Here is a 15,955-nt window from a genome sequence, read left to right as displayed (position 1 = left end):
ATCATTGCAAGGAAAAATACATTCGACGTAAACAGAGAAGATGGAAACAAATTTGTTCCGCCGGGATCAAAAACTATGATGCATAGGTTACGATGATAAGAAAAGAAAGTGATGTTCTCCGACGAATGCAGTAGCAAATCAGAAAACAACTCACCTTTCTTGCTGATCTGATCGTGATCTTGTGAGAATCGAACGTTGCCGCCGTGGTGACACTTGACCTTGATCGGAGAAGAGAAAACTTGAACACTTGATTGATTCTGTGGTTTCTGGCTGATTGCAGAAAGTACAAACTCGGTTGCAAAATTCTTCGATTGCTTGTGTTCTTCTGAAGCGGTGATCGCGAAATCGACATTGTTGCAGCAAGAATCACCAAGAAAACAAGTAATAGCTCCAATCTTGATGGAGAAGCCATCAAAATCTGATGCAATCGAAGGAATAGAAACTGGAATGATTGGACTTGCGAAGCTTCCAAAAAGGATCGAATCTTGCGAAGTTGAAAATTCCAAATCTTGAGTAGAAGTGCTGAGAATTGCAACATCGACAGATTCATCTTCTTCAAAACTTTCAGAATCGTAAGCGGAAGCGTAATCTTCATCTTCATCCCTCGGGTATCGCTCTGATACCATGTTATGAATCATGGAGTCGAAGGGATAAAGATCATAGATGTCGGCAAGATAGAGTGCATAAGAGTATTCATGAGGAAGATACTCATAGAAATTCATATTGAATGAATATAGATTGATAAAAGAATTGAGTAAAATGTACAATGGAGTAGCTTATTTATAGGACTATTTGGAGTAACTAACTCCCTAACTAACTTTCTAACCACCTAACCAACTTAGTAACCTATCAACTAACTCTTATTGATTAACTAAGGATCTATATTCTTACAATAAGGGTTGTGAATAAGCTAGGGGTGCCAAACCATTCACCCTACGGGTGCAAAAAGAAACAAACCACCCCTTATTAACTAACTGGATCAAAACCCATAAGTCACATTCCACTCAAAGCCTTCAAACTCCCATTATCCATGCCACACAAAGAGCATTAAGGGCTCCCCAAACTTCACCACCATAAGAGCATTAGATAAAGAGAACTACTTTTACCCCTCACACTTGCTTAAAATCCGATCACATTCAAAAGTATCGTTTTGGACGGAGAAAACATACGATTTTTTCCACCTCCGGAAGAATGAATCCGGACAAAAGTGTGTTTTTCTCACGTCTGAAACTTCACATTAAGATGAGATTGGTTTTTAAGTAAACATGAAATAAAAGACAATTCTCTAAGATAAAATATTCCAATTTATAAGAATGGTTCCACCAATTACAAAACCATCAATGTTAGTTAACACTTCAATTTCATCCAAGTGAGTTTATATAAGAATATATGAAAACATTACATTGAAAATTTGAGTTTAATAAGAATATATGAAAATGTACATAGAAACTTTTCTGAAAATTTGAGTTCACATAAGAATATATGAAAATGTACATTGATTTTTTTTTTTTTTTGAAAATTTGAGTTTAATAAGAATATATGAAAATATACATTGAAAATTTTCTGAAAATTTGAGTTTACATAAGAATATATGAAAAATGTACATTGAAAATTTTCTGAAAATTTGAGTTTACATAAGAATATATGAAAATGTACATTGAAAATTTGAGTTTACATAAGAATACATGAAAATGTACATTGAAAATTTTCTGAAAATTTGAGTTTACATAAGAATATATGAAAATGTACATTGAAAATTTGAGTTTAAAATATATGAAAATGTACATTGAAAATTTTCTGAAAATTTGAGTTTACACAAGAATATATGAAAATGTACATTGAAAATTTTTAGATGGAAAACCAATTTCAATATATTCCACAATTATTATTTCAATTTATTCCATAACCATCACTTCAAAAACTTGTACTTTTTATGCCAAAAAAAAAAATGTTCTTCAAAAACTTGTACTTATTGTATATAAAACATTGCTCTTGACTTCTTCAAAAAAAAAAAAAAATTGCTCTTAATGGACTACCAAAATCATTCAAATAAGAACTAGCATAATTCATTCAAATAAGAACTACCATAATTCATTCAAATAAGAAAGTCATAATAATTCACATGTCTAAGCAAGGTATTAACATCCACCAAAGATAACCATGTCTAAGTAATAATCTAAAAAGGTAAGCTAGAAAAACATGGCATAATCAACATTCACAGCCATAATTTATCATAGCCTGTACAATTAATTAACAGCCATACATACCAAACAGATTCCATCAGTAATTAATAATAACACCCCACCAAATATAGTTTCTAGTCAAGCCTGACCAATGTTACATAAGAACAAATAAGCCGTCTCCTTCATCGCCGAATATTAGGGCCTTTGTACTCCCCCTTCCCAATAACCAAGCTGCTAGGTGCCGGAGTCACTTCTAACCAGGTAATTTCAGATCGATTCATCCTGCGCAGCTCCGCAACCACTGCATTTTTTAACAATATAACATGTAAGAAAATAACATCGTACTTTAGAAATCAGTGTAAATTGCGCTTAAGCCAAAAAAAATGGAGGGTTGTAGAAAGAATAGATTGAAGTACCTGGAAGATCTGTCATCAGCGACCTACGGTAATAAGAGCAGTTTCGTCCATTTTCTTCTTCTTCCAATGAGTAAGGAGGGGAAAGAATGTCAAAGAGAGCACAAGGGGTTATGGCTTGGAAGCAATGGAGGTTGCCGCCCCTATTTGGATAGAGAATTGTTGTGTCACAAGGAGCATTCATCTGACAATCTCGGACAAGTTTTGCTGGTCTCGCTGCAGCTGTAGACAAATCTTGAATCTCAATTTACTAGTTTAGGAAATGTTTGAGAATCATAAAATCGTATTGATTCGTTAAGCTACATATTTACTATCTTAGGTTCATAGATACTAAAACCAACAACAGTGATATTAATTTAACATGCATCAATATGGAAGTTCATAATCCGCTATTTTTCTGAAAATCATAAATACATCGATGTCGGCATGCCGGAAGCAAGTATCCAAAGAAAAGATACCTTGTAAGAGCAGACCTATTGTCAATACTCTTAATCTCTAAGGGGGTTTCCCCGCAACTTTTGATTGTGTGCAGTCGCGCAGTCAACCAGATTCTGGAGCGCCCAATCGTGATCCAACAACCACCGATGTGGCTGACTGCGTGACTCTGCACACGACTAAAATCCCTTCACCAACCCCACAGCAGGTATAGGTAGGAACAATTGTAGGCTCAAAGAGCTAAATATCAACGCTACTCAATTCGATGCCTGACATTACTATACACTCCACTCGAATCATACATATCATGTCTCCTAATAGATATCGATTTCAACACAAATTACAAAGCAGAAAACTAGTGAAGGTGTCAATGAAAAGATTAAAAGTGTATTGGCATAAAAAAGATGCTAAATTAACAATAATGTAAAGGAGACATGATAAACTATTAGGCATTTCAAGACCGTGAATGTTAATTTCAAGTCATAGACTAACCCTTAAAGAGATTCACAAAGACAGGTTTTGACCATTTTCCTTCAAAACATTTCAGAAAAAGAAGGCCTAAATTAACAGTTGCCCAAGTGCAATGTCAGACCCTTAATCATTTTTCCTTAGTTCATAGTAATTTTTTTTTAGCAAAAACGTATTTTTTCAATAACCGGTTATCTGAATAGGAAATGATTTTGAAATGCAAACAATAGCAATGTGATTTATGGATTTGAAACCTAGAAAAGGTACTCCGTGAATGAAGCCAAATTATACGGCTAATGTACAATGGCTAATCTACTTCTACTTTCTATAAGAAGTAAATCAAGTCAATTATGATCCCATGTGCGAGGTTTAAAATTGCAGAAGCAATTGCAGCCATAATGTCAAGGGTTTCGGGACTGTTATTACAGCCGCATCAACCTGATTTGTCCAAAATTTCTCACAATATCAACGAATGCAGTGCAACCGCATTTGTGATCGCAAATAAATAATAGTAAAGACTGAATCATAAGTAAATACAGTAAGGAGTGTCACCTTGAGACAGATCACATGATGCAGGCAAGTCAACCCAATCATATGCTTTCACACGCAACGAACCGTAGAGAACCTTGCTTAAAACAGTCATTCTAGGATGATCATGAAGCGGAATAACAGAACCAGGAGACATACAGAAAATTCCCATCTGCCAAAAAAAAAAATCAACTTCAGCTCTTGTGAATCCAAAATTAAAGGTCCAATTCAAGCAAGAATCTATCGAAATAGAGTAAGAAATTGCAAAATACAGAAAGAATCAAAATCCTTACGGAGAACTTGTCGCACTCATGAAGGTGAATGTACGTAATATCTGGAGTCTGATTAGCACCATTAGCATTAGCACCATTAGCATTAGCACCATTAGCACCATTAGCATTAGCACCATTAGCACCATTCATAGATCGTTGATAAGCTCGTGCAAGTTGCGCCACATGATCAAGACCGACATGAGCAGGCTTCAACGAATCTGTCATGACAATGTAGTTTATGAAAATGTTAATTAACACAATCACACACTCTTCTCTGCAATAATCAAGACACTATATATATACTAACAACATGCATTCATCTCAAATCAAACACTATATTAAACAGTTCACAAGAAAATTCAAGCAATTCATCGAAACATTTATCGAATGCAATAATTGAATTAAATTGTATAAATTCAACAAAAACAAATGATCAGAATCAGATTATACCTAAAATGGCTCGAACTTTTTGGAGAGCCTCTTCTGACTTCGGTCCGTCAGGAGTCATGGAAGCCTTACAGATATCATACAACTTTTGAATATACGGCATTGTAATCAATTATTCTTAAATAATCAATGTAGTAACAAGGTTTTCAGTTTTTTTAATCCTCCAATGAATGAATGAAACTTGGATCCAAAATATCACTAGGGTCGCTTGAATTCAATCAAAACAGCTTCCTTTGTACGCAACAAAACATTTGCATGACAAATTCATCAACTCAAATCCAATCAACAGTATCTACAAACATCATCAACAGAGAATATTCATAACACAAATTAGAACAAAAACAAAAACAAAAAATTGTTCAAACCATAAAAAAACAAAAACTTTCAAGTTCTTAACTTTAGTAACATCATCACATAAAAATTCAATCTTTGTAATAAAAAACACAAAAAAAAATGAAACTGGGTCGTCATAAATAATTAATCTAAGCACAACCCAAGTTTCATATATTGAAAATCATATCTCATTTCATATGAAAGTATCAAAATTGAAAGATTTTATGAAATGGGTGATGAAGAAAACTGAATTTAGAGTGATTATAGAGAAGAGTGTTATACATGAAACATTGTTTGGTATCTTATTCACGACATAATCGAGGTTAAGGGAGCAGAGACACAAAGAAGAAACTGAAACCAAGCAGAGAGACAAACAAACGACAACAAAAGACAGTCACAAACTTAGAACAAAACCTGATGTCGCTTTTAGAATGCTTTGGTTGGATGGTCCTTTTAAAGGAGCAAAAGATAGAGAGAGAAAATGATGAAAATTAAAGAAAAAAATCAGATATTTTTCGTGACTTGTACGTTATAGAGAAGGGGAGAAAAAAAAAGTGTGTGTCTTTTCGTGGAAGATGCTTTCATTTTGATCTCTCACATGTTTTCTCACATTGCAACATTTATTTACTTACACTTTTAATTTATTATATGTTTTTTTAATTTTTAACACTCCTCCCCCCTTTTTATTTTTTTAATTAATTTTAGATAGAGTATTGATAAAAAAGAGTATTATCAATTAATAAAAATTAATTTTTTTATAACTTTTAAGATAACTATGAATTTTAGTCAAAAATACGGATAACTACGCGATTAAAGTTAAATCTTTATAAAAATTTCGCCATTTGTTAGTTGTTTGTAGTGTTAAAGAAATTGTACACTTTCGGTGCATATCTGGAATTATTTATTTCTATAAGTTAAAATTAAATGAATTGTATTCACAATAAGAATTTATTAATTGTTTTGATATGTCATTGTATTTTGAAATGAATTGTATAAAAGTAATGATTTTTATTTTTATTAAATATAAGTATAAAACTAAATACCATTAGATATTTATGTATCTAGCCTATTTATAAACTAAATACATCAGTTATTCAATATAGTATTTTTTTTTTTTACTTTTTCTTTTTGACTCAATATTAATGAAAAATAAATGTATTGTTTAAATCATCTTTATAGGAACTTGTTTTTTTTACAAAATGGAAACTTATCCTATAAGAATGAAATGATTATTGAAATTTTAAATTTAAATTAAATAAAACATAACTTAAGCCTTAAGGATGCAAAATTATTCTTGTCGTAACTTAATTTTATGTAACAATGTAGTCCTTTATGATTTTTTACGTCACTTTTATCCTTTTTTATCTTTCATTTATGTGTGTATATAATTTTTCAAGCTTCAAATCTAAAATTTTTAGGAGTTTGAAATTAAGTTAATGGACACAAATGTAATTTTGCTAAATAATAATGATAAATGTACCAGAAGTATTTAACATTTGCTTCTTGCATTCTTGCTAAAATATGTCCTAAAGGATCCTAAATTAGAAATTTTGTATTTAAAAATGTAAGGTTTGGTAACACAAATAAACTAGCTTATAAGCTTGTTTCATATAGCTAGAGGTGTTTGGTTTTTTCACTAGCTTATAACTTTTTTTGAGATGTTATTTCAATTAGCTTTGAACTTATAGCTTGTAATTTTCTATCTTTCATTCCAATACTCACTCAAAAAACTAATTATTCACTCAGATGAAATAATAATGTACTTTTATATTATTTTGTACGTATAACAACTAAATTTATCAAATATTTTTATTTAAACGAGCTTATCAGCTATAAGCTACTATAATTAGTTTAATTTTACCAATTAGAGCTTTAAAAAAAATTGTCTCGTAAATTTAGTTCAGTTCGTAAGGACATTGCATTAAAATTGAAATTGAAATTAGAGTTCGAACTCCTAACACTTCATTTATTCACTTTAAAATTGAAATTTCTAACCGTTTGAGAAAAAAACAACTTTAATTTTTTTAGGTTTGTTATCACTGACTCACACACTAACTGTACTTGTTGAACAAAACAAACGGAATAAGGTTGTTAGGTATAAGTTCGTGAACTGAACCTTGTTATTGTACACAAGATTCATGAACTCAGCATGAAATCCGCAAAAAACATTATTGTACTACTTAACCGCAATATTATCGTGATCCATCGAGAAGACAGGAGATAAACACATACCACTAACCAAGTAACTGTCGGGATTAGTGGTATATTCAACGTCTTCTTTGCCCACGGAGATCACGCCTAAATCAAAAGATAATCATACTAATGAGATCAGAATCGCGTTTTTTATTTTTATTCAGTCAATAGATACAATCTATGTAACATGGCTACTCCTAAAATGGTAAAGTACTCGTATCGGATACGTATAAGTACCGGATACTCCATGTTACTCGTATGGTACGCAACGATTCCGTACCAATTTTTATTTGGTTGAATTATGATGATGAATACGAAAAAATAATATTAGCTGTTGAAAAATATTTTAAAATATTATAATTTTTTATTATATTTCAATTATCTCTCATTTTTTATGATAATAGTTGAGAATTGAGATGGTGGGAAAATATAAATTAAATCTTCAAAGCATGATGATAATAATTCACTTAAAAATAATTTTTCTAATATTTTATATTAACGTGCCCGTACCTTAAATTTTCTAAAAATGTCGTACCGCGTACCAGTACCTTTACTGGATACCAGTACCGTACCCGTACCTAGGCAACATAGAATACAATAGATATGATAATGTGTACACAAATCTTAGCGTGTTCTGACAATTAATACGTGAACTACGAAGCACATACACCTCTATGATTAGGCGTGTCGCGGTGTCCGACACTTGTATGACACTCGTACGATGCGTGTCAGATAGGTCATACCGGTGTCAGAAAAAAACTCAATTTTTCTTTTACTTTGACAGTCATTTAATCGGTGTCCGATACTTGTAAGACACTCGTACGACATGTGTCGGACAAGTGTCCCAAAAAAAAAAATTTTTTTTTTTGTTTATACTCCCAAAAAAATATTAATCAATGATAGATAGAAGACATTACATTTTGATTACAATGTTTTTAGTTTTTTCGATAGTAGATAGATAAATAAAGATAAAATACTAACATATCTTGTTTTAAAACTTTTTTTTAAGAAATAACTTGCTCAAATTAGATTTACATGTATATATTTTGTTTCTCAATTTATATGTTTTATAAATATGTAGCGTGTCAGTGTCCTATATTTTTTATATTAGCGGTGTCGTAGTGTCCGCGTTCGTGTCGTGTCGCGGTGCCATGTCGGAGTCCGTGCTTCATAGTACGTGATAAAGCGTGCTCTGACAATCAATACGTTTTTATACGGTTTGTATTCGACGTTTTTAGCTTTCTAGCACCAGATGCTGTAAACCTTTTGAAAAGAATTCAAAAGGCCATGGCATAGTAATGTTGCGTCGCTTAGGTCTATGAATATAATTTTTCAAAGATTATGTTTAGCGGCGCAGCTTGTTGCCCGTCTACCTTTGGTTCATGTGTAATTTTTTTGTCAATTTCTATAAAAAAAAAAAATCCTAGCTCAACTGATATAAATCCCTCCACTTTGTATGTGTGAGTTTTCAATAATTTTGATATTTCGTCTATCAACTAAAAATAAAAGATGACAAGTATTACCGAAACTTACAAACTTAAAGTGTGAATTTGTCTAATTAAACAATATCGACATTGTCATCACTTCTTTTCTTTTTTTTCATTTGGTCGGTGGAAATGACAACTACTATTGAAATTTACATACACAATGATGAAGTTTCATGTTTGAATTCGGGTGAATATGTTCAGGAACGTCTCCGACTATTTAGCGACTTTTCTAGAATATTAAAAATGACCCTTAATAAAAAACACAAAAATATTAGAGGCTACCACTAATTTATTGATAAACATTCGATAGTTTATGAACATTAAAAATATATATTATTATAGAGTCACAAAATTTTGAGGCCCTCAAAATGACATCAAACTTCTAAGGCCCGATGTTGCCGCACACCCGGTACACGGATGTGGGCTGACCTTGAATATGTCTAAGTCTAACCTAACAATATCAACATTGAATTAAATTTATTTGGCAATTAGTATTGCGTATTTTTTTACTTGGCCGATAGAAATGACATGTACTACTGAAATTTATATACAATGGTGAAGTTTCGTGTTTTGATTTAAGTGAATATATCTAACTTAACAATAACTAACGACATTATCGGTTGAATAAAAGTTGGTCGCAATTAGCATCATGTTTAATCCCTACGATAGAAAATCATTTAGTTTTTTGTTCTTGATTAATCATGATTGCCTAAATAGATATTTCATTGTTTTTTTTAATGGCAAAATATTATTTATAATAACTTGTCTCTGCACAAAATGAACTAAGGTCGAGATAAACGAAATTAAAAAATAAAGACACCGTATATAAGCGGAATATCAAAGGCAAAGCTAGAAACGGACACCACCTAGTACACACTCCACAGTCACCAAACCACCTAGTGCACACACCACAATCACCAGACCACCAAAGAGTACCATCAACCCGACTCAAAAAGATGTCATAAGACTCTAACTCCCGATCTCGAATCAAAAGTGATCGGTCCACCAGAAAACAAAAAGCAGCTTTGTGAGCCAAAAATTAATGGGGCAACGGTAGAATGAAAACATAGACAGCTAAGTCTCCAGCTCGCAATTCGCTCTAAACAGTCAATGCTAATGCGAAAAGGTCGACCAAATAGATATGTCATTGTAACTATAAATTAATAAATAAGATGTATTTTAATTTTGGTAACCTGCAGGTTGTACCATGTTTTGGATATATTATAGATCTTTTATAGAATTGTCAAGAGTCGTGGATGTTTCTAAAAATTTTCAATGTTAAAGTCATTAATAATGTAGATCTTTTGAATGCTAAAAAAATAACCATAATTATTGGACTCATGTGGTTAATAAAGTATGAATCATTCAGGAAAATTCGAGTTTAATTTTTGGATGGAATAATTTTTTAGTAAGACTTTAGTTATATCGTAGCCGAGCTCCAAATTAGTTGGGTCATCCTCTTGAGAACCAGAGGATTAAATAAACATTATAAGAATTGAAGATCTATTGAAAAAGAAATTATTTAGGCAGGGTTTTTTTCAATTATAGGGATTAAATTGTCTCTTAATTATAGGATTAAATTGTTCTTTTCGGTGTTTATTATATTTTTGGTAACTAGGGCATAAGCCAGGGAGGAAAACACTACAACAAGATTACACGAGGGATAGTATTTTCCAATAAATCAAGAAACAAATCTCCAAGCCCATTGAACAACCATAATTAGCTAAAGCATATGTGCATTGGTTTACTTTCCGGTATGAATGATGAATAACTACTTCAAATCAATTAAGCACAAGTAAGCGACGAATTTTCTCAATTAGAATCTTCCATTTCCAACTTACATACTCATTTGAAGAAATAGCTTGCACAACAATTTTTTTCTTCTTTAGTGTTTAGATAACAATTAGTTGTTCCGGATGAATTTTTACAATGGCTAGAAGTTGTTTTCCTCACTGTTTTTCTTGTTGCATCTGGCACAATATGATATTAAAGAGAGAGCTTCGTCTATTGATATGAACAGCGGATTGACAGGTAGGGACTAATAAAATGAATCTTCACTATAAAATAAATATAGGTATCTCAGTTACTTCGAGGAGATTAGTCTCCGCAGTTACGTGCGGAGGATATCTTTGGTTTTAAAAAAAAAATATAGGTATTTCTCATCTATGTCTTTCATTTGAAATGTGCAAACTTTTTAAGAAACGTTTTGCAAATTACGAGTCTTCCATATAGAAAGTCGACTCTCTAATCTCCTCTTGGTTATATGTTTCTTAACACAATAGTCTATTGATAAACGCAAATATTAAAACAAATTATACCTAACTTATAATTCAACATTATTGCTACTTCTTCTACCAAGAATCATTTACATTCACTATACATAAGTAAACTCTTATGAAAATTCACTTTAAGCCCTAAGTAAGACCAAAATAAGATCGGCCCTTATAATTTGAATTTTAACCCAACTCTTTCGGCTCATAGGATTTGTTTGATAAGTCTAATAAGTTAGGTGAACTAGCTTATAAGCTTATTAGATAAAAATTGACGTGTTTGGTAACAAGTTTATCTAATTAACTTATAACGTTTTTTGAGATGTTATTTCAAATAGCGTATGAGCTTATAGCTTATAGCTTATAGTTTTTTACATTTTATCTCATTTTTACATTTTATTATTTTCATTTATTATTTCTTTATTTTTTTAAAAGGTCTTGCTAACGAGTGCCCCCGGGGCACTCTTTAAGCATTCTATTTAAAGAAATTTTTTATTCAAAAAGTTAAACACTACAATTTCCAATGCGTTGACTTTACGCATTCCGATAAAAATTCTATAAAAAGTTTACTATTTATAGGCTTAAAGAGTGCCCCGGGGGCACTATTTAGCATTTGCTTTTTTTAAATATAATAACTACCCACTAACCATGTATTTTTATGACATTTTCTACTTATAACAACTAAATTTGTCAAACATTTTAATTTTATTGTACTAGTTTTTCAAATAAGCTATCAGTCATCAACTATAAGCTTGCTTATAACTTATTTTTACCAAACAGAGCCCTAATTAAAGTGTAATACGCAAATTATAAAATTTATAGATAGTTTTTTTTTTATTCTATTACTCTGAATCAGTGATCCACTTGAAAACCTTTGAAAAATCGAGCATGAATCACTGAAAAAATTGTCATATATATAAATCTAAACTCTCAACAACAATCAAAAACAAAATATAGGCGACAAATGATCTCTCAAGAGGTAAAAAAAAGTATTAAAAAAAGTGAAATTAAGTAAAATTTATTTTAATTAGTGATGGAAATTTTCATATCTAATTTTTTTTCTTTTTTTGGATAAATATCGTCTCTAAAGTTTTCATCATAGATTCCATTACAAATTACATAGTCATCCATTACTTTAATGAATAATGAATATATGATGATAGTGTCAAATAGTTTTAATATGTCACATATATCCACTAATTAAATTTATAAAATAGTATAAACGAAAAAATAAGATAACAATAAAATAATTATATATAACTTGTCCTTTTATAAAACCGAAAAGTAGACATTCAAAAATGGAAAATCTCCTTTAAAAAAATGGAAAATCTAAAGCATATCTTATTAATATTAATTTTATTGTTTTACAATATTATAATACATTATGTGTTTTATATTTTAACCAAGTAGAAGAGTTAGTTTGATGATAAAGTTACTCATTATTTCCTAGTCATCATCACATGCATTGCTATTGTTTGCTAAGTGATATATATCTTGTGTTGTTGATGTTATAAGCTATATGTGCATTTAATTTATCTTACTCCACTTATTTTATATCTTGGCTCACTCTCTCCTCAGCTGAGGATTTCTTGTTTTAGAAGCTTCACTATAATGGGTTTCACTTGGTGAGTTTGAAGTATTCAATGTTGTTAGTAGCCTCCTAGAATGGGGGAAATTGTTTTGAGGAGGAAGTTCAAATTTTGGCCAAGGTTTGAAAAGTTGCGTCTTTCTCTATATAAGGTCATTGTATTTGCTTGACAATTACTTTAAGATAGGGTTCTTGCTCATCAAATCTTTTCATATGGAGGGGTAATTGTTGATGCATGTGGTGTGTGTATATATATATATATATATATATATATATATATATATATATATATATATATATCGTGTGTGTTTGTTTGTTTGTGAGTTTTTAGTGGAGTTGACTTGTCATTTTTTTGTCACTTAGGGTCTGTTTGGTAAAAATAAGCTATAAGCTAGCTGATAGCTGATAAGCTGAAAAGCTAGCTTATAGCTGATAGCTGAAAAGCTAGCTTATTGAAATTAAAGTGTTTGGTAAAATTAGCTTTTAAAGTAGTTATTAAATATAAAATTACATAATTGATAGTGGGTAGTTTATTTTTTAGAGTAGGTAGTTATTAAATTAAAGGGTAAAAATGGAACAAAGTGTAAAAAGCTATAAGCTATAAGCTCAAATGCTACTTGAAATAACATCTGAAAAAAAGCTATAAGCTAGTACAAAAAGCTTGTTACCAAACACCTCTAATTTTTTGAAACAAGCTTATAAGCTCATATAATAAGCTATAAGCTAGCTTATTTGTGTTACCAAACAGAGCAAGAGTTTGTCCTTTATGCGCGACATATGATTTTTAGGTGGTTAGGATGAGAGTTAGTGATTCAAATTTGCTATGTTTGCAATGTTTGTGGATCTTGTGGTTAGGGTTAGGGTTAGCTAGGCTATGCTCTAACATTCAGTTGTATGGTCAATTTGAAAGTCCCATAATATTTTTTCTAGAAAGACAACGATTGTAGAGCAATTGGTGGACATGATAAAATTCTCCTATAGTGGAAGTTGTTTCTTAGTATGACCTTTGGTCATTCCCACCTTGTCTTTGAGTCAAAAAATGATTTGTTGGCCGGGCTGGATCGAATTGTGCTTAACTTGATTGGTCGTGTGATTCTTGTCTTACACGGTAGAGTGCTTCTGGATTCTCCATTACTTTAATGGTTTGTTAATGATGTTTTTTTTCTCAATTTTTATCTCCTTATTTGTTTCAATTTTTATCGTTCTTGTTTTCTTTTCCTTTTTGTTCTTTGGTATATTATTTTGAATTTTTCTTATATTCTTTGTACCCTTTTTATTGACTATCTAATATATTTTTTTCATAAAAACAAACCTTACGAAACTGAAACTATAACAAAACTGAATTGATTGAAAATTATTTTTCTTTATCTATATCAATAATGGACATTATTAACAAGTGCCTCCACGATACTTATTAAGAAAGCAAAAAAGAAAATAAATAATAAGTTATGAAAAAAAACTAAAATTTAAACTTTAAAAATATCGACTGCACAATTTTTAAAATAAAATTTTTAAATTTAAATTCTTAACTACTATTTTTAGAGCCTTAGCTACACTACAAGAAAACACTGCATTATTAATGTATGCATTATTGGCGGCCCAAGACCCTCAATAAAACGTTCGTCAGTAAACATTATTGACGGCCCAGGACCCTCAATAACGTTATTGACGGCCTGAGACCGCCAATAATGCTTTCAGCTGTTGAGTACACTCTTGACGGCCTGCAGCACTCATAAAATTTCTGTCAGCTTTTAAAAAAAAAAATTAATTAATTTTCATTCTTGATAATTTTTTAAATGTAATTAAAATAAAAAGAAATAATAGTTTTTTTCATTGGTGTCCGGTGGGTCTAGGGTTCACGCCGCCGGCATCAAGTATCAAAGGCAAAATCAGACGGTGTAAATGAAGATGAAGAAGAATAGAGATGATTGGAGAGAGTTCAACCGACAGTTCAGATCTCATATCTATATTATCAAGACATCAAAAATAAAAAATGAAGCAAAGCAAACACATGACAAGATTGAAGGGGTGAAGGTGCATAGTTGGTTTAGGAGTTTAGAGCTTTTCTGTTTTGCTGTTTCTTTTGTCTGCATAACAGATTTGTTTGTAGGTGTTTTGGTTTGGGGTGGTTTGCTTCTTGTGCTAGTGCATGATAAATTTAGCTATTTCAAAAGACAAGATTGAGTTTTGAGAAGAACAAGAAAAACAGATTCAAATCTGCAAAAGAGGAATGAAGATGAACTGAGACATACTAGAGATAGTTTACAATCATCCACCATTGATGCTTTAATTGAAATGAAAATAAATAATTATAGAGGAACAATTAGAAAGAGAGTATATTTTTTCTCTATGATATTGATACTTCTGAGGAAATTGGGGAAGTTGAAAACAACAACTTTAGAGAAAGCAAAAAAATTAGAAGGGAAGAGAGAAGCAATTTGATAAGACTAGTAAGAGCAGAGACATTTTTGTTATTGAGATGTGTGTGTAGTGTAGTCTAGCTGTAAAGCAAACACATGGTAAATAATTTTTTTTAACTTGTTGACAGCCTATAGCCGCCAGTAGGGGTGCTCGCGGTTCGGTTTGGATCGGTTTTGAGGCAAAAACTCATCCGATCCAAAAATAAATTCTTTTGCGGTTTGGTTCGGTTTTGGATGACAAATAATAAAAAATCCGATCCAATATTATGCGGTTTAATTTGGATCGGTTTTTGGATATCCAAATTATAAATTGTAATCTTTTTTAATAAATATAAATATTATAAAAAACGCTAAAAAATAATAATTTGACATTTTTGACAAAATAAATATTAAGTTTGATGTAAAATATAACATATAATATATTGAAAATTAATATTTTGAAATGACAATTACCAATTATATTCGAAACATATAAAAAGTTAAAAAAAAAAGATTAAATTAAACTAACATATAGTATTAACAAAATTTAAAATAAAAAAAAGTTAATGCAATATATATATATATATATATATAATAAAAAGATAAATAAATATTAAAATATATGTATGCGGTTTGGTTCGGTTTGGATCGGTTTTAAGAAATCAATCCGAAATCCGATCCGATCCAGCGGTTTTCACAAAAGAACATCCAAACACATCCAAAAAACTTCGGTTTTTTTGGATCGGTTTTCGGTTTTTATTTGGATTGGTTTGGATTTGAGCACCCCTAGCCGCCAGGAATGGTTGGTCGAAATTTTTGAAAACGGGACAAACATTACTGACGGCCTCCACCAGTAAATAAGTATTATTTTATTTTATTTTTCTTTACTTGATCATTGTTGACCAGTTTTATTACTTACTGAGGCTCTAAGCCTTCAAT

The 15,955-nt window shown here is 31.0% G+C and overlaps 1 protein-coding gene and 1 long non-coding RNA gene across 4 annotated transcripts; one reads left to right on the top strand and one right to left on the bottom strand.

Annotated features, from left to right (window-relative positions):
* Positions 1–2,065: 2,065 nt before the first annotated feature.
* On the bottom strand, positions 2,066–5,632 carry LOC123899713 (plant cysteine oxidase 4-like). 2 transcript variants are annotated; one of them, XM_045950923.1, is made up of 6 exons: positions 5,362–5,632; positions 4,750–5,038; positions 4,321–4,517; positions 4,052–4,199; positions 2,600–2,818; positions 2,066–2,484 (listed from the first exon to the last, which is right to left on the bottom strand). In XM_045950923.1, the coding sequence occupies exons 2-6, from the start codon at positions 4,847–4,849 to the stop codon at positions 2,366–2,368; spliced, it is 783 nt and encodes a 260-aa protein (XP_045806879.1). In that variant the 5' UTR covers positions 4,850–5,038; positions 5,362–5,632; the 3' UTR covers positions 2,066–2,365. The 2 variants fall into 2 exon arrangements, with proteins under 2 accessions (XP_045806879.1, XP_045806881.1); XM_045950925.1 differs by having other exon boundaries at positions 5,494–5,607.
* A 6,780-nt stretch (positions 5,633–12,412) lies between these two features.
* Positions 12,413–15,095, top strand: LOC123898659. Of its 2 annotated transcripts, none has more exons than XR_006805399.1 (2): positions 12,413–12,738; positions 14,471–15,095. It is a non-coding gene; the product is annotated as an uncharacterized LOC123898659 (long non-coding RNA). The 2 variants fall into 2 exon arrangements; XR_006805398.1 differs by lacking the exon at positions 12,413–12,738 and adding an exon at positions 13,294–13,725.
* Positions 15,096–15,955: the final 860 nt, after the last annotated feature.

Source organism: Trifolium pratense, linkage group LG7, assembly GCF_020283565.1.
Source record: "Trifolium pratense cultivar HEN17-A07 linkage group LG7, ARS_RC_1.1, whole genome shotgun sequence".
Classification (NCBI taxonomy): Eukaryota; Viridiplantae; Streptophyta; class Magnoliopsida; order Fabales; family Fabaceae; genus Trifolium; species Trifolium pratense.
The sequence above is the reverse complement of the archived record's forward strand: the minus strand, read 5'-3'. Positions and strand labels throughout refer to the sequence as shown.

Bases quoted from the DNA above. Each gene is read 5' to 3' on its own strand.
- LOC123899713 (XM_045950923.1), bottom strand. From the start codon at position 4,849: ATGCCGTATATTCAAAAGTTGTATGATATCTGTAAGGCTTCCATGACT. The intron at 4,518-4,749 runs GTATAATCTGAT...TTGTCATGACAG, and splicing joins AAAAGTTCGAGCCATTTTAG to ATTCGTTGAAGCCTGCTCAT. The intron at 4,200-4,320 runs GTAAGGATTTTG...TTTTTTTGGCAG, and splicing joins ATGAGTGCGACAAGTTCTCC to ATGGGAATTTTCTGTATGTC.